This window comes from Phycodurus eques, chromosome 22, assembly GCF_024500275.1.
Source record: "Phycodurus eques isolate BA_2022a chromosome 22, UOR_Pequ_1.1, whole genome shotgun sequence".
NCBI classification, from domain to species: Eukaryota; Metazoa; Chordata; class Actinopteri; order Syngnathiformes; family Syngnathidae; genus Phycodurus; species Phycodurus eques.
In genome coordinates, this window is record NC_084546.1 from 994,675 (window position 1) to 1,016,369 (window position 21,695).

Here is a 21,695-nt window from a genome sequence, read left to right on the forward strand (position 1 = left end):
CACTTTAAAATTCTATGAGTTATAATTCAGTGAGTTCCAATAATTAACAAATTACATACTACAAATAAATAATACATGTACATGCAAAATGGTTTATTTTTATTTCACTTTATATTTTTTTTCTGAAAGAATAAATTCATAGAATACGAATATTTTAACTCACAAATTTGAGGGGGGAAAACGGATCAAATCAAAAAATGAAATTTCATTTCATAAAAATAATCATGCTCACTGTCATATTTATAATTATTTTAATGATGACTTATGAACCAATTATTTAATACAATAAACGCGGTCATCTAATATTGTTTAATTTCAAATTTCATTGACCTTAATCACATATTGAGAGGTAAATTCATTCCAAAAAACCGGAGAATTTTAAAAGAAGCAATTTAAAACGGGCTAAATTAATGCAACAAATGTTTTGGACTCTCGCTTGGTGGTCCGCAATCGAGAACTTTGCTGACCTTTTCCCAGCCCCGTTCCAGATTCGGTTTACACGCTCTTCCGAATGCTTTGGTACCAACCGGGCTGTCTCCAGCAGAACCAGAACCAGAACCAGCCCCGACAACAGAGATGGAAAGATGCCAGGAAGAAACAGGAAGAGAGCGGGAGGCGGGCGGGGCGGGGCGGCGCGGGGCGGGGCGGGGCGGGGCGGGGGGAGGTCGAGTCCGAGTGGACCGGGACTGGCCCGGTCCGGTTCTACTTGTGAGTCCGCACTAGCAGGCCGAAGAGGCTCTCCTCCTGCGCTAGGAGGTTGGGGCCGGAGTCGCTTTCCACCAAAATCCCAGAGGAGAAGACCAACACCTGCCCAGCGTCCAGGATAGAGGAGACGCGGTGCTGAAGGACGGGCGGGTGGGAAAGTACCGGACAGGACAGAACAGGATAGGACACGAGAGGTTGAGACGGAACAGGACGGGATGGGACAAGATAGATAGGGATAGGACGGGAGGAAGCGAGGAGGCGAGAAGAAAAGCGTTTTCGTGATCAAAGTACAGGTCGAACACTTTGAAATGAGAAGAAGTGGGAAAAGGAAGCAAACGGCGTCCAGAAACAAAGCTTGGCGTAAAGCCAAAGACTCACTGCGATGGTGACCACTGTCCGGTCCGCAAACGCCGTCATCACAACTTTCTGTAAGATGTTCTCCTGAACACAAACACACGTAGAACACATTTGATGAGTGTTTTCATGTTGTAGTTGTATGTATGAACCGTTTGTTCCGTTCAATAAAACAGCGAAAAGCGCATCAGTGACTGTCGCTCCCCTTCCAGTGCCAAGACACTTCGGATCCTACTGACTGAACTTCCCGTTTCCTCACGCGCACGCACGCACCGTTGCCATGTCAATGGAGGCGGTGGCCTCGTCCATGATGAGGATGCTGCTCTTCCGCACAAACGCCCGAGCCAAACAGAAGAGCTGCCGCTGACCCACGCTGAAGTTCTCGCCGCCCTCCGTCACCACCGCATCTGCGACACGGGACGGCAACCAATCAGAAAGCGCCAGAGGTGGGACTCGATTCAACGCGACACCCGACGTGAAGCTTATGCGTGCGTACCGAGACCTCCCGGTAACGCCTTGACCATGTTCTTCAGCTGCGCGATCTCTAGCGCCTCCCACAGGCGCTCGTCGTTGCACGTCCGCTCCGGATCCAGATTGAACCTGCGGGAGGTCACGTTGTTTGATTTTGGTTGCGGTAAAACAGATTTATTTCCCACATTTATTGTGTGTCTTCACAAGGGGAAGATCTTTTCCAGTGTCACAGCCGGTCACATCTCGCAGATCAGTGTGAAACACTCGATCGCACACGCACACGCAAACAAACACAGCGAGGAGGGGGATGTGCGACAGAGGCAAAAAGTCAGATGAAGTCTCTGGCTGAGTTCCTGCTGCGTTACATAGACGGCACAAAAATCCTTGATCCTTGTTCACACACAGTGGAGCAGTTCGGAGTTCCACACGGCACAATTCCATGGCCTTTGTTGTTTTTACAAGGCGAAATGTACTGTGTTTGGGCTCATTTGACATTGAAAGTCCAGTTCATTTGGCGAGTGTCGGAAGCGCTCTCATGTGCGCGATAGAAATGAAACGACTAGAAATAATCCACCGTCCAAAAAAGTCCTCCCACGACTTCTTCTGCTTGAACAAGATTTATCGGAGGCACTACAGCTGCTTCCAGGTTAACTCCCGAAAAAGAGTACCACTTAAATCAAACAGCCTTGCTCAAACATAAACAGGAAGTTGTCGCTTCAGCCGGGAAGTGTGTCTCCGCGTGTGTGCGCACCTTATGGAGCCACTAAACAAGATGGGGTCCTGCAGGATGATGGACAGGCGAGACCGGAGCGTCTGCAGGGGAAGTTTGCAGATGTCAATCCCGTCTATGACGATCTTTCCTGGAGGGAAAAAAACGAGACAATTGGGATTCTCTCGAGATCCTCCAAGTCACCCACTTACTGCAACAGCGGCCACCACGCTTGTGTGCGAGGCTCTAACAAGCACACACATTCATCAACGTCGAAGTGGCAGCACGTTGGCTAGCGGTTAGCGTGTCTGCCGCACAGTTCGGCGGGTTTGGGGTTGGAACTTCGCCAGGTTTTCCAGGTGTGAAAGTGAGTGGGAATGATTTTTCATCATTATGTACCCTGACATTGACTGGCAACTTGTCCATTGTTTGTCTATCTATACAGAATATAAATGTAACCAAACAAGCCTTTATGGACTCTTGACATCCACTGACATCACTTTCGAGGGAAAAAAGGTTTCCTGGCACCTCTGAGACATGAAATGGAAATAAAATCGTTGAAGGGGAAAAACAAGAAGAATGTGTAACGTGTGCCAAGTGTACAATGTGCTCAAACATTATGATCACGATTAAGAGGATTAAAACACCAACTGATTCATGGCCAGTGTTTTAGGTATGAAAGGAAAATCACTGTTTACGTCTCCGCAGAAACTAAAATATTCTTATATCGCTTCATCGTGTCAACAACTTTCATGCCAGCGTGACACTTTTTCCAAAAAAGGGAAGCTGGGAAAGTTGTGAACGTCTTGTTTTAAGGAGACGTAAACAAAGAGGAAGCAAAGAATGAGAAACAAAGAGAGAAAGAGGTCTCACTCTTACCTTCAGAAATGTCCACCATGTTGAAGAAGGCCAAGGACAGCGAGGACTTGCCGCTTCCCGTGCGGCCGCAGATTCCCACCTGGCGGGGACGTGACACGGAGGTGAGGTGAGGCACGGCTCGGACGCTTGACAATAAGACGAGCGGCCGCGCGGCAGGGCTGCGCGGAAGCAGCGCGCACCCATGCTACTTCAGCCGACCTCGCAGCTATGTTTCGCATTCCACACACCAACAGACACGAATACATTCAGGTTAAATTCAGCCCACAAAAAAGTCTCCAGAAGTCATGCCTGAAAAGAAACAGGAAGTCTGCCATTTTGGTTCGAAGCGGACATTTCAGGGTCATTTTGGCGACTTCCAGGTGTTCTTCGAAGATAAACGCCTCCTGAGCTTTTGTCTCATTGCCACCAAATTTGAATCACTTGTGCTTGACAGAAGGCCGGCACCAAATTGCTAGAAATAGTCGTCAACGCACAGAGGTGGAGCATGGCAGCAAAGTTTGATGACTCGCCCAAAAAAAATAAATACAACAAATTGAAACTGAAAAATGAGGTCAACTCCACACGGTCAGAGCTTGAGCAAACGTCGGCCAATTACCTTCTGGCCCGGCTGGATGTAGGCGTTGACGTGCTTGAGCACGGGTTTGAGCAGGGCGTCGTAGCGCACGCACAGGTCTTGGATCTTGATCTCTCCGTCTTGAGGCCACGTCTCTGGCACCTGAGAAGAATCTGCAGGAAGACACAACAGGGACAAACCTTTTGACATTTTGGTCTCATCTGCCCATAAAACCTTTTTCAAAGATTCCGAGAAGATGATGATCCAGAAACGTATGTTTGGTGACACTAAAGTTACCCATGGATCCTTCGTAGTTTTCAGACTCAGTACTCAGGAAGCTGTTGACTTTTTTCACCGCCGCCATCTGCACCTCCAAGTCAGCCAGGTTCCTCACCACCCAGTTCAAGTAGTTGGTGACCTGCACAAAACACAACCAGATGTTTTTCGTTTTGTTCTAAGATGTCAAACTAGCGACGTCGAGGTGAACTGACCGTGAGGGCATAAGTGAGAGCCAGGCCCACCTCACCTCCGGACGGTTGACCGCAATCCAAACCCCAAATGGACGCCCCGGCCGCAGCCAGCACGATGACGGCCCCCAGGTAGTCCTGAACAAGACAAAACGTCAGCAGGGAGTCTGTCGATTCTCAAGTCATTCACGCAATGCTAATCTGCAAAATGTCCACGGCAGACCAAAGCTAGCGAAAAAAAGAAATAGAGCTGAAGTTGTGAATCTTAAATGAGTTCCTTTGCCAAGCAGAACGAGGTCATTTACTTTGTGTTTTGCTTCGCTGTATTTGTTTCCGATCTTGGAAGTGATGTGTTCAGGGACGTCGACCGGAGCTCTCATCTTGGATGTTATTATTAGACAGTGCAGGTGGACCTAATAACGTGGCAGGTCTCTCACCGTGCGGACCTCCAGCCAGCGGTTGGCGGCCGAGAGGAACAAGTAGGCCGTGTTGTTTGTGTCGGTCAGCTCCAGCATGCGCTGCTTGAAGCGAGCCTCGTGTCTGAAGCAACATTAACCAAGAAAATTCAATAACATCATTATGATCCTCATCAACTCCACTGTGGTCGGGAGGAGCCAACCACTCCTCTGGATGAAGACCAGCTGATAATGGTGGCGGGAAGCTTCCCTTGTGTGTGTGTGTGCACGCGCGTATGCGTGTGTGTGTTTGCGTGCGTGCGTGTGTGTGGGTAGGAGGTCCTCAGGGGGAAGATGTGGAGAAAAAGCGTGAGAGCTGCTGAATGTTGGATCATAACTCTGATGGGAAAGAACACTGAAAAACACCAGGAGGCCTCTTGGTTTGTTTGGCTTCAACAAATCACTCTGAACTGCATGAATGCACGTTACCTAAAGGCTCTGATGGTGGTGAGACCTTCAGCCGTCTCGGAGAAGTGACACAGCAGTGGGAGTTGTGTGGAGTCATCTAGGTCCTGAAGGTCTCTGGTGGGGGGGAGAAGAACAACTGAGGTAGAACCGGTCCACATTAGCAGATGTGCCGTGACTGCGTCTGAGACCCAGTTGAAAACATTTAAAACCTTACTCATAATCTAAGATTTGGTAGCTGCACGTTTGTGGTGAACCCAGAGAAAAGTTTGAGTAAAGAGTAAAGTACTTAGCTTAACTTCCTCCAAGGGACGCGCATATCCTCTGAGTGTGGAGTAAGTGTGAATTGCGATAAAAAAAAAAAAAATTCGCCACTAGGAGCACGGGTTGCTTTTAGCGCGTACAAATAACTCACTACTTGACACAACAAGAGCTGTTAATCACGGGCTCTTTCGCATGTTTTGGTACGAAAAAAATGGATTAGTGTGTGACAGAAAACCAAAGTGAGACATACTTCTGTCTTCGGAGCTTCATAAATAGGAACTGCGGAGTACTTGCGCATGACTCCTGAGGAACGGCATTCGTACAAGGACCACCCATTGGGCTGCTATCGCCAAGCCCCTGCTAACTGTGCTGCTAACTTACTTTGGGTGTAGTACAGGTTCCGTATGTAATGCAAGAGCCATAGAATCTGTTGTCACACATGCATCAAGTACAGTTTTGACCAATTGTCCACCATTGACCACCCGAAGAAGCGCATATGGTGGATTGGGAGTGAGGCTGAAAGCAGGTTTGCACTCACTTGGATGCCACCCGGAAGTACTTCTGTATGAAGTAGAAGGCCACAGCCAGGGGGACCAGCGCAATGATGAAGGTGTGCGTGATCGAGGAAATGACCCCGATGGCAGACAAGCAGAGCAAGGTGGAACGCGTCAAAGACTCCAAGGTAGGCGGAATGTGCTGAAGGAGAAAAAGCACTGATGTCAGGATTGATCAAAATTCAGTAAATGACACGAAAAGAAACACGTCCTACTTGGTCGATGATGTTTGTATCAGCTGAGAATCTGTTGAGGATCTGCCCCAGGGGGGTGATGTCAAAAAACCTGAGGAAACATGGAGAAGTCAGTCCGCTCTGGCTGTCCAGTGCTAGAAAGTTAGGTGTTGACTACCTGAGAGGAGCGTGGATGATCTTGTTGAGCAGGTTGTGGTGAAGGTTGGTGGCAGCAGAGAGACCGAGGAACTCCACAGTGAGCGAGGTGATGAGGCACAGTGTGATCCCAGCCGCGCACAGAATCATGAACACCGTCAGGTAGAAGGAGTCCTGCAACCCAACACATGCACATTTCAGAGACTTCAAAATGTTCGAAAACAAGAGACATTTTCACCATGACGTCACACAAAAGGAAGACCCAGAAGAACGTGTGACGTCATGGTGAACTGTTCTATAAATCCATACATCAGCTCCAAGATTTGGTCCGAGCGATCGAAACAAAGATGTCTGAGTTACCGGACCTCCAGTTTGACGGTGCCGGGGAGCGTGGTGTTGCTGCTGACGACGTGGCTCTGGCATGTTCCGTTGGGTCCCACCACCATGGTCTGGTTGGTGTGGTTGGAGGTCCAGATGGCCAACCAATAGTCGATGGCCACGATGACCGAGTGCTTGAGGAGCTTGGAGGACATCATGAGGAAGACCATGAAGAAGCCACCGGAGGATAGGTAGCACAAACAGACCTGAGAAGAAGTAGATCTTGTCACAATGGATGGAGACCAGTGGAACAGTATTTAAGGGTCAAGATCATCTCACCTTCCACGGGACCTTGGACCTTCTGTTTGTGATGGTGGACAAGTTATCCTCCTCTTCCTCTTCTTCTTCCTCCTCTGAAGGGATCAGAATTTTGATTGAGGATCCAAAGGCATCATCACGAAGAGCACATCCCACCTACCTTCGTCCTCATCATCCGCCTGGTTCTTGGCTTCTCTAGAGTAGAAGGCTCGGCGGAGGGTCTTCCTCTCCAGCGTGGTTTGGCTGTCCTGCTCCATGTCCTGCAGGGAGAGCATCCGTCAGAAACCTGAGAGAAGAACGATTGAAGAGATGTGTGACATGAACCTTCTCCAACTCCTGGTCCTGCCGGTTCATGAGCGTCTTCCAGTGGTCGTAGAGCTCCACGTCGTGCGTCTGGATGTCCTTCAAAGTTCCTTCCCTCAGCACGGAGCCGTCCTTCATGGCGATGATCTTAAGCGGGGGCGAGCAAACCTTTGTGCTCAAGCGACACGTTTGATTTTGAAAATGAACAGATGGGCCAAGTCGATCATGGATGAGGTTAGAAAATGTGTATGTAAAATATGTGAAATAGTTTATTTGAATTTTTAAATAATAATTCAGTCATTTATTTCATTTAGAATGACATTGTAATGAATTAACCAATTATTACAAATATTTTTAAATGTAAAAAAAAATGGTTTAATATGACATAAGAATTAATCCCCATTTTAATTTTTTTGTACTTTATATTGTATGATATTATTCATTAACCACTAGACTCTCGATAACGTAAACGCTCATTAGGGGGGGGATTTAAAGAACCGGAGGGGGCCATTCCTTGGTTGAAAGGTGAAAAATGAAGCAAGCCAGCTGGTGGGGTGGTGTTCGGTCTTCTCACCCAGTCGGCATGGATGAGGTACTGCAGCTTGTGGGTGACGAGAACCACGGTCCGCTTGTCGTCCTGCAGGAACTTGAGGATGCCGTCCTGCATCAGGTGGTCGCTCAGGTGGATGTCCAGTGCGGAGAAGGGGTCGTCCTGAGGGACTCATCAACAAGTACGTACTGTATATAAGTACACGCAATATTTTGGCATATCGGGGTTTCGGTTGAACTTTCAAAATGTCGTGTGAGTCATAAGTATTGGGACAACGCTCTCAATCAATCAGCGGTTGCTTTCGAGCCCTAAGTTGTCCTTGAATTTCAATTTGTCATCTTTGCAAGACATTTGGAGACGATTGTATGCTTCTCGACATCAGAAGGAGCAAATCTTTCCATCGCTCTTTCATCAGACGGTCGTCGTCACCACTTAACCTCGCTGCCCTTTCTCCAGCCGAAAGACACGACAAACATTTCTTTAAGCGGATCGGAATCCGCGCGAGCGAAGCTGACGTCGCCACGGCGACAGGCAAATGACGCGAGCGCGCAAACACGTCGTCCGTCGAGGAAAGGGCGTCGCTCCCTCCTGACGCATCTAATTCAGATAATCCGATTACGTTCATTGATTTAGTTAGTATGCAGCACTTGATGCTTTTGTGTCAATTTGTGCTGACCAGGAAGACGATGTTGGTGTTCTGGTAGAGCGCTCGAGCCACGCAGATCCTCTGACGCTGCCCGCCGCTCAGGTTGATGCCCTGGCCGGGAAGCATACCGTCAAACAAAATGCCAACATAGCGATGTGTCGTCACACCGCTACCCGAGCGCCCTGGTGGCTTACTCGCTCTCCGATCTCCGTTTGGTCTCCGAAGGGGAGCAGGTCGATGTCCAGTTGGAGAGAGCAGGCGTCGATCACCGCCTTGTACCTGACACAAGTACACGCACATTTGGTGTAACGTAACAGGGAAGCAAATCATACCGTGAAGTAAAATGAGTTGCAAAACACATGGACCTGGATTTCTATTTTTAGATGAGCATGATAAATAGTGTATTGTTAATGATGAGTAAAGTTGTTTCGCTCATGTCTACTGTGACGGATTTCCGGTCCGGGGCGCACAAATCTTCACCCGTTGACTCTCGTTAAAAGCAATTTTACGACTTGCTCGGCTCAAACTTATCAAAGACCGGACTGGCCCTCATGAGACTCGTAGGGCGCACCTTTGCTTGTTGAAGGGGCTCCCGAAGGTGATGTTGTCCTCCACGGTGGCGTTGAGCAGCCAGGACTTCTGGGTCGCGTAGGCCACCGAGTACCTGTTCTTGCTGCAGGTGCATGATGGGAAACGAAGGCCGCAGTCAGGAGGAGGACAATGAGGCCTTTAACAGAGTAGGCTTTTCTTTGTAGCATCCAATCAGCTTCGCCATTGACACACCCGAAGCAACGTCAATGACGTGTTAGACGGCAGGTCGATGGCGTGTGAAGCAACGCCACCGCAAGCCATGGCACCGAATGGAAGGACAGAACACCAAACCTTTTCAGCAAGATGTCAAACGTACTTACGGTTGGCCAAAACTTCAACAGCTCAACTATAAATTTGGTCTTCGTTTTCAGTTCAAGTCAGAGGTAGTCAATCACTTTCCGCCACCCGGAAGTACCCTGTAGTCTATCGTTTTCAAACATTGTCCGAAAAAGGTCCATTAACACCCATGCATTATTCACTGTGGAATTTAAGGAAACCAGAGCTTCGTTTATCCAGATTGAAAGGGTTCTTCACCACATCGGTGAAGTATAGCTTACGGTATCATCGTGCTGAAAATGCAAAGAGGTGGAGATAACTTCACAAATGGAGCAGAACAAAAAAATGTAGAGCTTGGCCACAAAGTCTAAAACTTTGCAGACACTCTGTGTAACCGAGTCCATGAAGACAACAATGATGGAGATGCTTCATGGAGCAAAAACACTTGTTGGGGGGAAGTGAGCGATGATGTCACAGGAAGTCAGTCCGCTACCTTGCGGCGCGGTCGCCGGCCTCGTCCTCAGCCGCCTCCGGGTAGCTGTCAAAGGCAGCACTTTAGCGTGAGCTGACAACGTGTGCTAACATGCTGCAAGAAGTGTCTTTGGGCAAGAGGCCAGCTAAAACCTGGACTGGGCGTTAGCCAATCGCAGGACAAACAGGCATTCACACTCACATTCGGATCTTCACTGAACCTAACGTGTGATTTTGGAATGTGGGAGGAGGCCAGAACCCCAGAAGGAGTCATTTAAGGAAGCAGGATGTGTTTCCCTGGCGACTGCCAAACTGTTTATGGACTTAAAACTTACCACCCTAAATAGGAATCGCCGTGTAAGCGATGCCGTCATTGATAATTGGTTTCCGTCTTTGACCGTCCAGTTTGGAGATCGCACGGACGTTATAGTGATCTTGCTTGGATGAAGCGAGAAGATGATGGATGGAAAGTACCTGAACGTGCCCTGGTAGAACATCTCGCCATCAGGCGGCCTGATGCGGCGAGAAGGCAAGGTAGGTCAGAAGCTGGTGTTAACGCGCGTCCGCGTGCAAAAAGCTCATCGGTTCAAAACAGGAATGTTCCAACTCCCTCGAAAAAAAGGCATGCGCATCGTCTCATTTGCGCGGTGACTTACTTGCTCCAGTGAACGCGGCCGCTGATGCTCTGCATCTCGCCCAGCATGGCCAGCAGCAGCGATGACTTCCCGCAGCCCACCTGGCCCACGATCATGGTCAGCTGGCCTGACGGTGCAAGTTTCCATGTTACCGACTACGGTAGACCATAAAAGCGTTGCTCCACAGTACATCGCCATCATTAATCAAAACTAGCAGTGGTAAACTAAGTTTGGAAGCTAATCCTGCCAACATTGGTCTTCCTTCGCTCTAATGTCAGAGCTTACACTTGATGCTAACTTCAGAAGGTAGCGTGGGAAGCTAACCTAAGAAGCTAATATCGCAGCTAAAATTAGAAGTTGAATGCTAATGTTAGCATTGGAAGCTAACTTTGGAATCGGTTTCACACTGAGTAACTACATTTTTTTTTTTTTTTTTTTTTTTAAATACAGTGAGACACGATTATCATGAATTTACGATATAATTTCTGTGACATTTTTGTTTGGCAGTGTGCTATGATATTTTTCTCCGATAGAAATTGCGCCTTGGCTCAAAAGAGGTCGTGAAACACCGAATCCTTCCTCGGTTTCACGGTCCTCACCTGTCGGGATGCGGATGTTGATATCGGTCAGCGTGGAGAGGTTGCTTCCCCAGGTGAAGCATCCGTTGCTCACCTGAACAAAGCCGCAAAAAGAGATCATGATCTGATTATTATTTCTGTACGCTTTTTTGGACGAGATACATTTTTCAAGATTCCCCTGCACTCCTGCCTTGCCTTGCTTCATTAAGCTCGGGTCCACCTGTCCTGGATTCCACCACCACAACGCCTCCCCAAAACACACTCGAATCCCGCCTGTCCGATGGCCCGGCACGTCGCTTCCCGGCGGTCGCATTCCTCTCTTCTGTTTGGTTTATTTGTTCCCATTAAGTTTATTTTATCTGGACGACCCCAGGCTCGAGTTCCCCCAGCATCCTTCTCAGCACGATGCCGACCCGCGAGCGCATCTCCGCTGGAACATCTCGGGACACGAGAGCCTCCGGAAGTGAAGCGCCACAGTACTCTGCCCCAGCTCGCAATTAGTGAAGGAATTGATCAGTGGACGATTGTGTGGAACGAGTCCAAATATTTTTGTCCATCCCAGAGCCCAACTGGGACTTGCTTGGCTAAAACTTAGGAAAGACTCGATTTGAAGAAAATGACTTGATGGATGTCGGTTTTATTGTCGAAAAATCATCATGCTCAAGGTAGTACAGAAACAGTAAGATAATTAAGAAGAATGTCAATAATTTAACAGTTTTTGCATCATGATTTAATGCTTCAATTCAATTCATTGAGCTGCTCCTTCTGGTGTTCCCGCCTTGGGCACCTGGGGGCAGTGAAACACAGTCACCTCTACTCTCAGTGACTCACTCAATAAGATGCAACAATAGTAGTCATTTATTGTTATGTTTACATGGATCAAATAACATCATAACATCTAAGGCAAAGTTGTTTGAGTGGTAGAGTTAAGTCAGTTCAGTGGGGGACTCCACTGGACATGCTTGATTTTTGCCACAGTAACTTGGGACTTGAAGGTTAAGACGTGACACTTAAATATAACTTAACACGAATGTGACTTACTCCCATCTCTGCTGTTTGGGTCCAAGAGGAGTCGGGAATGGGAACGAGAGGGGGGAGGAATGGGAGAACAGATAAACACCAACGGAAGCACCGCATGAAATTAACGAGGCCACGTTCTGGCTCATCAAATGTCAAACCCTAGAACAGGAAGTGACAGCGGACAAGCTGGCTTTTCCCAGTGCACTCGACCTCGACCCGGGTGAATACCTTCGGGAGCGAGTCGGAACGGTCCGGGCCTTGGAGAGAACTTCCAAACCGGGAGGCAGACTCCATCACGTCTGTCAAGTTTTAAGTCGCCCCCCCCCCCCGTAACCTCCACATCCTGAATCGACCTCCTCGTTGGCCTAATGAGCAGGCCATCGCCCCGCGGGGATGCGACAGGAAGAGTCGCCTTAAGTGAGGCCACGTTCGGGGCAAGACGTTCTCGTGTGAATCGTTCGCTTCCTGAGAAGTCACGTTCGCACTCGCCGTGATAACAAACAGCTGCTGATGAGCTTAGCTTGACGTATTTAGTACGTCAAACGCAAAAAAGAAGAAGAAGAAGCTTGCAGGAAAGAATTCAACACCTCCACATACATGAAGTCAATCGTTTTTTAGAAGGAGATTTATGATGCTTTTTTTTATTTTTTATCTCTATTTAAAACAGTTCCCAGGTGTCAATGGCATGCTGACGTCAAAATACACCAATGATCAACATTTTGCAGCATACTTCTTGCCATGGTGGAATTGACTCATTTGAGGGGCAAAGTGGTTAAATTATTGCAAACGTGACAAAACGCGGTTACACTGCCACAAGCCTCACCAAAATAAAATATTGTTAAATTGCTGCGAACCTTACTTCGATCAAATCTGGTTCAATTACTACAAACCTAACCAAAATAAAATAGTGAAATTACTACTAACCTCAACAAAATTAAAATTGGTTAAATCGTGACAAACACCACCAAAATAAAATGTGATTATATTTCCACAAACCTCCCCCAGATAAAATATTGTTATATGACTCCAAACCTCACCAAAATTACATTTGCTTAAATTACGACGAATATCACCAACATAAATGTGATTAGATTTCCAAAAAACTGTCCAAAATAAAATATTCTTAAATGACCACAAATTTCCTCAAACTAAAATGTGGTTAAATTATTCTCGAAATGGAGTCAATTGCCTTAACACTGGTGGATGCAGCATTTCATCAGCAAGCCGCCGAAACACACTCAAGATTGACTTTAATTTCACACTCGATCGACACAGAATGAAAAGTTTTCTTTCCGGCAACTGACCTTGACAGCCACATCCTCCGTCTCACTGGGTCTCATCGGCCGCCTGGACGGCTGCTCGTAGTTGTCCATCTGGTAGCGCAGAGGCTGCTTCCTGTTGATGGCTTTGGTCTTCACCAGGCAGGAGACAAAGAGACAGCAAGTTAGCGTTACACAGCTCATAGTCAGCTGTTTATCTGGATAAATGTTGATGTAGGGTGCGTGTGCTCACCGCTGCAGGGTGTTTCTTGGCCGCCTCCGAGGGAACGGACATGTCTCCGTTCCTCCAGGTGTCGTCTCCGATCTCGTCGCTCTGGAGGAACTCGCCCAGCTTCTGGACACTGGAATACACATAGGAAATTTACAGTACCGTGAAAAAGTATTCAGCGCCAAGGATCCCCTCATAATCCGAACACCAATTAAACCTTGCAATTGTTGTGATACAACATTACAGTGACAACCATTAATCACAGCAGGTCGTCCAGGCCCCTCTAGACGTAAAGCAGCCCATTATTTTCCCATAAGACGTAACGGGCCGCAAACTCCACTTTCTGAGCAAATGTGGTGAGAAGACAGGCAGTTCTCCCGTGTGACAACAACAAGTAGAGGCATCCACGAGGTAGACTCACCTGACGAGTGCCTTGACGGCGAACCTGACGACGGTGGAGAGCAGGAAGAGCGGCGTGACCAGGATGTTGAAGAGCGCCAGTGTGGCGAAGGCCTCCTCGGGGCTCGGACCGGTGTTGGTGATGAAGTAATGCATGACGAAGGTCTGCAAGGAGGTGGACCAGGCCTTTAGAACACAGGTTCTCAAACATTTTGGGTCCAGAGAGAATGCTTCCAAGGACTCTCGCATAAGCCTAATACCAATTAAACATGACAATCGTTACGATACAACGTAATATTTTGTTGCAAATTATTTCCGTCTGGCCCAGATAAGCTTACCGCCAGGACAGCAGCGATGGGAATGGCGGCGTTCATGAAGACTGCACAGGACAAAAGATAATCATAGTGAGGACATTCCAACAGCACCATCACCCTTGTTTGTGCCCGTCTTCTCACTTGACATGGATGTGTAGAAGGCAAAGGTCTTGAGGCTGGTCAGCTCTTTGCCTCGCGTCTCCTCCACGCTGTCACAGAAAATGTTCTCCCACGCGTACAGCTTCAGCAGCTTGATGCCCTTCAGGATCTCCGAGGTCTTCTTCAGGCGATCGGTGGAGTGCTCCTGCAAGACACCACTCGGGGGATAATTGCCAGGCGGTCCCGCGTTAGAAGCGGGGAGCTCATCGTGACGCTCACCAGCGTGCTCTTCTGCATGTCGGCCAGCTTGGTGGCAATGAGGTACTGGACCGGAGCCAGAAGAACGATGACGGAAGCTCCGACTAATGCGCTCCAGTCCAGCAAGTAGTACAGGAGAATGACTCCCATCACGATCTGGGAAAAAAACAATGCGAAGTTCAAATTGTGGTCGCAATTGGATATGATAATCTGGTAATTGTTTGCTTTTAAAGGAGACTTGGAAATGGTCACTTCAAACAAAAATGGCAGACTTACGGTGCCTTTTCGTGTATGGCTTTTTGAGACTTTTTTGTGGGTCTGCTCACGATAGTCTACCAAATTTGGCTGGTTTCACGGGCTGAATTCTAAAAAAAAATAAAATTAAATGATACCTGTACAGGCATCGCCCACAGATTAGGGCACAGGAAGAGGAACCACATGAGCTGATTGGTCTCTATGGCGACCAGGTTGTTGATCTGGCCCAGCGTCATCTCGCCCATGGACATGTTGGACGTGGACAGACGCAGGATCTTGTTGTAAATCATGGCCTGTGTGAAGGAAGAACAACATCTTCGATGCATGAAAATTGGGGCTGAGAAGTGAGCCGTGTGGCACTCCACAAACACCATCAATTGTCAAGTTTTGTGTGTGTGTATGCATGTATTTTTTAGGGGGAGTTTTACATTTTACACAAGAAATACAAAGGCACACGCACCACACACTCACAAACAAACACAAATGGACACCACACAGTGCGCGCGCGCACACACACACACACACACCTACGCACCACATACAAACACCACGCACATTGCACACAAACCAGACACACACACACACACACCCCTCACCAACAGGGCTCCCCGCAGGTTGATGCCCGTTTCTATGGTGACGTAGTAGGATGCCTGCAGGAAGGTCCTCTGCAGCACCAGCGCCAGGAAGAGCAGCACGGCCAGAACCGACGGGTTCTGGAGCAGCTCGGTGGACAGCATGAAGTGGACGCCGAAGTACCTCTCCTGCAACAATTTCATTTAATTTCACTATTTTTCATTCCAATTCAGTCGTGTACCAAACCAGCCCACTAAAACACTCGTTGGATGTGCGCCCTTAATAGGCGTGGCCTCGTGAGTGACATCAGTAGCGTCCGGGCGCTGAGTTGAGGCCGACCGCACCTCATTGGGAGTCTTCTCATTTGATATTTGTTTTGTCCCGTTCCAACAACTGCGGCTCTCCTTGCCCACCTGCCAGGGCATACCCGCCGTACCTAATGTTGTGTCCATCGAGTCCGTCAACTTTCCACGTCACTTCCGATGGCTTGACGCTATCGCCGCCACTCGAGCGCAGGCTCTCGGACATCTGCCGTTCAGCTGTGACAACAAGCAGCTGCTCGCGGGGTCAACGCGGCGACCTTCAGCGGAGTCCGCGCCGGATCTCCCGGTCCCGCACAGACAAACGAAAAACCTCCACACAGGAAGTCCGGAGCTCAGATTCGAACCAAACCTCAGAGCAGCGAGGCAGACGCGCTAACCACTAGCTCGCCGTTTCCAACACAAACAAGGTTCAAATATTGGCGAGGGACTTGCGATCACACCCAGTGAGTCACCGATTGGTCGGCGGGACCACCCGGCAACCCATATCGCGGTTGCGCTAATTTGCGCTAATAAAGTCAGCTTGTGTAAATACACCAAGTGATTGGCTTGCGGCTCCAGAATTATTCACACGTGAGAAGCAGCTCCAAAAACATTTGTCACTGTTCTCGGTAAAAGAACAAATGAAGGCCGCGGTTCGGCTCTCGCCTTCCCGAAAGTGGCTGCCTAAATATTACGCATTCAGATTTTTTACACTTGAAACGAAGCAATCGTTTCAAAGTGGAAAAATATGAATGTGTAATATTTACTTGGAGGGGTCTAACCTTTTATTATTATCAAATTAGTTTATCCAGCATCAGTAACAGCAAACACGTATCATTTGAGTAGCGAGGGGGGAAAAAATGCTGCTGCATGCTTTGAATGGTAAAGACGAGCACCATCCCCTGGACAAACTAAGTAACTGTTATTTTCATGATTTTCAGTTCTCGTCTCTTTTGCTATGCATCTCCATCTTTTCTTAAGTAAATATCGGTCACGATTCATTTTTAAAAGCTGTTTATCCAACACTGATTTACAGCAGAGACATTCTCCGAGTGCGCTCTCGTCATTAAGCTGGTGGGCAAAAATATCCTAGTGGAAGGCAGTAGTGGGGGGGAAAAAAATGTAATAAATCACTCGTAAGACAAAGTCATTCTGCTAGTGCGCCTTAGTTGTTCTACTGGTACGCCCCAGTTTTTCTATTCGTGAGCAGAAATGTCATGGAGTACTGGAAAGTAGTAATGTAAAAAATGTCACGAGTTAGACGCGGTCATTCTACTAATGCACCCCGGTCGCTCGACTAGTGCGGCCCAGTCGTTGAACTCTGATGCGCTCACCCTAATCTTGTCGGAAGCGGCGGCGGCGCCGCCTTCCTCCTGCGTCAGGTTCTTGACGATGCCCGAGATGCACAGCGGCCCGGCGAAGCCCAGCAGGTCGGCCAGGTAGCGGAAGGTGCTGCTGAGCAGGATCGGCCGCCCGAACGCACGGTACATGGAGCGCCAGATGGACGGCGCTCGCTCCGGGTTCTCGGCCGTCTGCGTCACAGAAGGATTCGACCGCGTTCGACGGTCTGCCATCTTAATGCCGACGTACTGTCATCTTTTGGTGGGGTGGGCTTTTTTTATGGCAGAACTCACCCTCTGGTCCTCGTAGGCGTCTTTGAGCCGCAGGTAGTTGGTCAGAGCCCGCATGGCGATGGGCAGCTTGCCGATCTTCTTCAGCTCGATGGGCCTCTTGTGGGCGCCGATGATGAGGGGGTTCATCCACCAATACGTCGCCTGGCAACAGAGGTAGCAGGCCGCCGTTGACCTGAGCCTGAAACGGATCGTCAGCTTCCTCCTACCTTTGACAGCAGGTTGACGAAGGGCTGCAGGAAACGGACCCCCAGGTCCTGCAAGTCTTCGGGGGGCTTCACCTTCTGAGGGTTGGCGAAGAAGACGTACTTCTGCCAGGACAAGTCGACAAAAACGCACGTGAAGACTCAAAAGTGGGATCTTGCAGTTGAATCCATAGAATTCAATGTGTGTGGAAAAAAAGCAAACCCCATTCCCAAAGCAGCCAATTTAAGGATTTGTACGCCTGTAAATCATTCTACGAACGCCACACGTGAGCTTCCTATGAATAACGGAGCCATTTGATTCAGCATTCAATTCGGCATACACAAGCGGAAAGCCAAGAAATGTCCATTGATGCAAAATCTTCACATTATAAATTGCCCTCGTTGTTACGCCCATCACTTCCATCCGCCAAAACCGAGGACAGCAATTTTCGATGAGCTTCATATTTTGAACATTTTTATGGGAGTATTTTGATGCTGATGACACAAGCGTATTCTGAGAACTGAAATATGTTGCCAGGATGTCTACGGAAGATTCCATCTCACCAGCGTGACAACTCTGTCTTGTTTTGATGGTTTGGTCTATGGAGTTTGGTATTGCCAGACTCAACTTTTCAGCGCTGATGGTACGCACCCTGATCCTGATCACGTTGATCTCGACGGCCATGAGGAGGCCGTAGAGCAGCACCAGCAGCAACGTGATGCAGAACCTCAGCTGTGGCGTGCCCACCTTGTACGCCACGAACTTCCACAGCTTGATGGACTTGGTGATGAAGGCCAGCACCCAGTAGATGAACAGCACTGTGCACAAAAATGTTGTCTCCAGATACCAGAATAAAATCGGAGTGCGTTTCAGACCGCCAGCGCTCGATGGCGGCAGGGATGTTCGATCACACTTCTTTCAGACCGATACCAGTACGAGTAGTCACGGATACTGATACCACTTGTACTTGTGAGACATCAAATTTCAATGAACGCAGTGACCGATAATTGTGAACAAAGACATTTTAGTCTTTCTGATGCACATGATGAATTTTCCAATGTGTTAAGCTACTGCAGTATAGCGCCAACTGGTGATGAGGAGGATTTTTCCAAAATGTCAGATTTTTCGGTGACTAATATCGTCGGTCTTCACGAGTACCTGATACTTTGATATGAGGCGAGTGTCAGTGGATTGCGGGCTCCCTCTTGCGGCATGTGAAACAATCACTGAATTCATTGTTCAACTGTGCATAATGAAACAGTGGCTGAAATATGATTTCAATCCAGGCGAGTACATTTGTTAAGTACAGTTCGGTTGTATTTAACTTTGATGTACATTTGCAGTTCATCTTTTAGAACTGTCGGCTTCCAAACATACATGCACGTACATTTTGTATTCGACTTTTCATTGCATCCATTTCAGCTGCACCATTTAAGTGCAGTTTTGTTTTGAAATTTCCCAGTGTCAACGATGCTTTTTGTCATGAGGTGTCGAGCTCACCGAGGAGAAGTTTGGGGAAGTTGGAGGTCTCGATGTTGTGGTAGTAGACCACCGAGGTGGTGGCCGCCACGAAGCCCATGAAGGCGGGCACGAACAGGTGCAGGTGGTTGGTGTCCATCATCCTACAGCGACACAGTATCGTTTACCGCTGCCCCCCGACAACTTCCTACTTCCTTTCCGGGGGCGGGGGCTCACTTGTTGGACACCACGCCCTCGGCAAACTCGCAGACGTGAACGAAGAGCAGCGAGAAGGTGAGGATCCACCTCAGGTTGTGTCCCGGGAAGTGAAGCCACGTGTTGTGATGGATTTGCACCTTGGAGCTCTGGCTGCCCCATCCTGCGCGCACACGCACACGCACACGCACACGCACACAAACGTCAATCGTCAGCGCGGTCCTCGGGGGGGCTTTTTCATTTTTTCATTCACCACTTGAGAGTCTCAAGGGACGGAAGCCGTAACGACCGCAATGAGGGAAAAGCCACGATATGGGAAGACTTCCACACGCTTGAAACCAGACGTCCAACGACGACTCAATATTCTCATGAGTCGACAACCGATGAATCGTTTCGAGACCTTGTTGAACGTGAAATTGTCCAAAATCCTCGAAACGTCAGCCTCTCAACAGCAAATATTCTCCACTTTCTGCGGTGGTCCGTGAAAGCGGACAGATTATCTTTTGCTTTTCAAAATAAGACATTTGCACACATCTGCTTTTACTTTGGAAAACAATCAACATTTTTGCCGCTTTTCTGACAGATGTGACGGACCGAAGCAGAAACTGAATCAGACTCCAAAAATGTTCCTGCACCATCCATTTGAAACAATGTCCTGTTTTTGAATAAAGGGATGGAAATGTCTCACTAAATGTTTTTATCTAATTGATCGATTAATTGAAAAAAATAATCACCAGATGAATGAATTATTAAAATAATCATTAGTTGAAGCCCTACTTTAAAGGCATTAAAAACATTTTCGAAGCACACTGTGAATGTATTTGAATGCACACACACACACACACACACGCGCTCACATTTGCAGGCGTAAAATGTGGAGAAAATTCTGTAAAAGTATTGTTGCAAAGGGGTGGAAAATGGAGAATGGAGAATTTAAGCTTGGAATTTTGGAAATATTCAAATTTGGACAATGGAAATTTTTGGATCATTTCATGGAACGGTATCATATTCCACATTCGATTACAAATCATCTTTCGCGATTGAAATGAATGGAAATGCTATTAATGCGTTTCAGCCTCCCTAAAAAAAACAAAAAAACTTTTTTTTCAAAGTGAAAATAGCACTCTATATTCTTGTACGCAAGAAAGAACATATCGTAATAACATAATTGAATAGAATGTAAAGAATTACAGTTTGTGCATATTATTACATGAATATGCCACCGGGGGCAGTATAATACAGTCATACAGACACAAATGAAGAAGACTTGCACAACTACTGGAAGGGACTCAGTAAAGTGCAATAATATTACTTGTTTTTCGCTTATGATCAAGAATATGGACATGACTCCGAGTATGTTTATATTGGAAAAAATATAAACGATAAGAACCCATCGCAAATATTTCCATGACTGACAGGTAGATACGTTCCACCCGGAAATCTGCAAAGTTCAACCGTGACATGCGGGGGATACTGTATTCTCTCACCGATGAAGAGGATGGGGAAGGTGATGAAGAGCAAGAAGACATGTGGCACCAGGTTGAGGGCGTCCACGAAGCAGCCGTTGTTCAGCACGCCGTCGTCCACGTTGTAGCCGCTCTTGTTCTTGTCGTTGCCGCAAAACGACAAGGCCATGGCGCCGCTTTGCCTCCGCCTGACAACGAGACCGTTACACGTGTTCGAGGCCACGACGAAGAAAACTATTCAACGCAACCGGAAACACGAAAAATGCTCAATATGTACTTGACCAGAACCGGGAAAACATTAGACGTATGCTAGACCATTCAAAGTGCACGAGACCAGTACTAAGAAGACCATGACGCGCATCTTAGACCATTCGACGTGCTCTGGAACTTTCGTGTGCTGGACCAGAACCAACGAGACCATTTAACATGCACCAGAAACAGAACCAAGAAATCATTTCAACGTGTACTCGGCCAAAAGAATCTTCTCCAAGGGTCGAGCTGACAAAAGCCCAAACAAAGATGGCCGCCAGTTACCAGCGGTGCCCATATTTGGTTTGAGATGTTTACTAATTTGACACAGCATTTCGCCACGGAACTTCCCCACTTTCGATCCACGAACATGTCGGAATTAAATCTGCTGAAAAATAGCGTGACTTCAGAGTACGGCGTTGACTTTTTGCCGTGAGGAAAGTGATGCTTCAAGACACTTGACACCCTCCAACGTGCGCCACTCGGATATCTACACGCACTTCGAATGTGCCAAACATAGTACAGCAAAGTTCGGGCGTTTGAATTGGCCCAAAAATGACGTCACGGCTTATGATGACGTCACGGTCGTGTGTCAGAGTCACGATAACACACGCACTTTAAATCTCGTGAGAAAAGGGGAATTTAAAAGTAGAACGTTTACCTCAACGAGATGAGCGTGATCCCGTAATCCTCACGGAGAAATTGGAAAAATAGATTTTTTTTCAAAAGGTTGCAAAACAAAGGAGAAAAAGCTTCGGAGGTGTGAGCTGACCGGGGAGAGAAATGTTGATTATTTTTAGACGGCGCGCCAGGATCAGCTGCTCGGCATTCTGACGCGCGCGTTTGTTACACGGACTGCACGCAAACTACTTCCGGCGTCCTTCAAAATAAAAGCCAAAATCATTTGAAAAACATACAAACGGGATTGAGTACTGACACCACCAAATATG

General features: G+C 47.8%; 1 protein-coding gene across 3 annotated transcripts in view; it reads right to left on the bottom strand.

Annotated features, from left to right (window-relative positions):
- abcc9 (ATP-binding cassette, sub-family C (CFTR/MRP), member 9) overlaps nt 1-21,695 on the bottom strand; it is a 33,423-nt gene that overhangs the window by 1,268 nt on the left and 10,460 nt on the right. The window contains exons 4-42 of one of the 3 annotated variants that reach the window (XR_009767648.1): nt 20,518-20,684; nt 19,052-19,193; nt 18,857-18,978; nt 18,008-18,174; nt 17,380-17,481; nt 17,174-17,314; nt 16,874-17,071; nt 15,261-15,425; nt 14,802-14,957; nt 14,431-14,565; nt 14,194-14,356; nt 14,077-14,117; nt 13,761-13,903; nt 13,364-13,472; nt 13,156-13,263; nt 10,853-10,925; nt 10,275-10,380; nt 8,852-8,953; nt 8,475-8,559; nt 8,311-8,391; nt 7,659-7,796; nt 7,106-7,231; nt 6,942-7,041; nt 6,803-6,876; nt 6,511-6,729; nt 6,168-6,319; nt 6,032-6,101; nt 5,801-5,958; nt 5,023-5,115; nt 4,576-4,678; nt 4,163-4,276; nt 3,969-4,089; nt 3,714-3,844; nt 3,119-3,197; nt 2,282-2,390; nt 1,556-1,659; nt 1,333-1,466; nt 1,084-1,146; nt 468-840 (exon numbers count right to left, since the gene is read on the bottom strand). Coding sequence is in view for 2 of the 3 variants with exons in the window: in XM_061668530.1 (XP_061524514.1) it covers nt 1,084-1,146; nt 1,333-1,466; nt 1,556-1,659; nt 2,282-2,390; nt 3,119-3,197; nt 3,714-3,844; nt 3,969-4,089; nt 4,163-4,276; nt 4,576-4,678; nt 5,023-5,115; nt 5,801-5,958; nt 6,032-6,101; nt 6,168-6,319; nt 6,511-6,729; nt 6,803-6,876; nt 6,942-7,041; nt 7,106-7,231; nt 7,659-7,796; nt 8,311-8,391; nt 8,475-8,559; nt 8,852-8,953; nt 10,093-10,131; nt 10,275-10,380; nt 10,853-10,925; nt 13,156-13,263; nt 13,364-13,472; nt 13,761-13,903; nt 14,077-14,117; nt 14,194-14,356; nt 14,431-14,565; nt 14,802-14,957; nt 15,261-15,425; nt 16,874-17,071; nt 17,174-17,314; nt 17,380-17,481; nt 18,008-18,174; nt 18,857-18,978; nt 19,052-19,193; nt 20,518-20,684 (4,633 nt within the window). In the remaining variant the exon portion in view is untranslated. Of the gene's footprint in view, nt 1-467; nt 841-1,083; nt 1,147-1,332; nt 1,467-1,555; nt 1,660-2,281; nt 2,391-3,118; nt 3,198-3,713; nt 3,845-3,968; nt 4,090-4,162; nt 4,277-4,575; nt 4,679-5,022; nt 5,116-5,800; nt 5,959-6,031; nt 6,102-6,167; nt 6,320-6,510; nt 6,730-6,802; nt 6,877-6,941; nt 7,042-7,105; nt 7,232-7,658; nt 7,797-8,310; nt 8,392-8,474; nt 8,560-8,851; nt 8,954-10,092; nt 10,132-10,274; nt 10,381-10,852; nt 10,926-13,155; nt 13,264-13,363; nt 13,473-13,760; nt 13,904-14,076; nt 14,118-14,193; nt 14,357-14,430; nt 14,566-14,801; nt 14,958-15,260; nt 15,426-16,873; nt 17,072-17,173; nt 17,315-17,379; nt 17,482-18,007; nt 18,175-18,856; nt 18,979-19,051; nt 19,194-20,517; nt 20,685-21,695 lie in introns of all 3 variants that reach the window. The other 2 variants (XM_061668530.1, XM_061668529.1) reach the window with 2 other exon arrangements.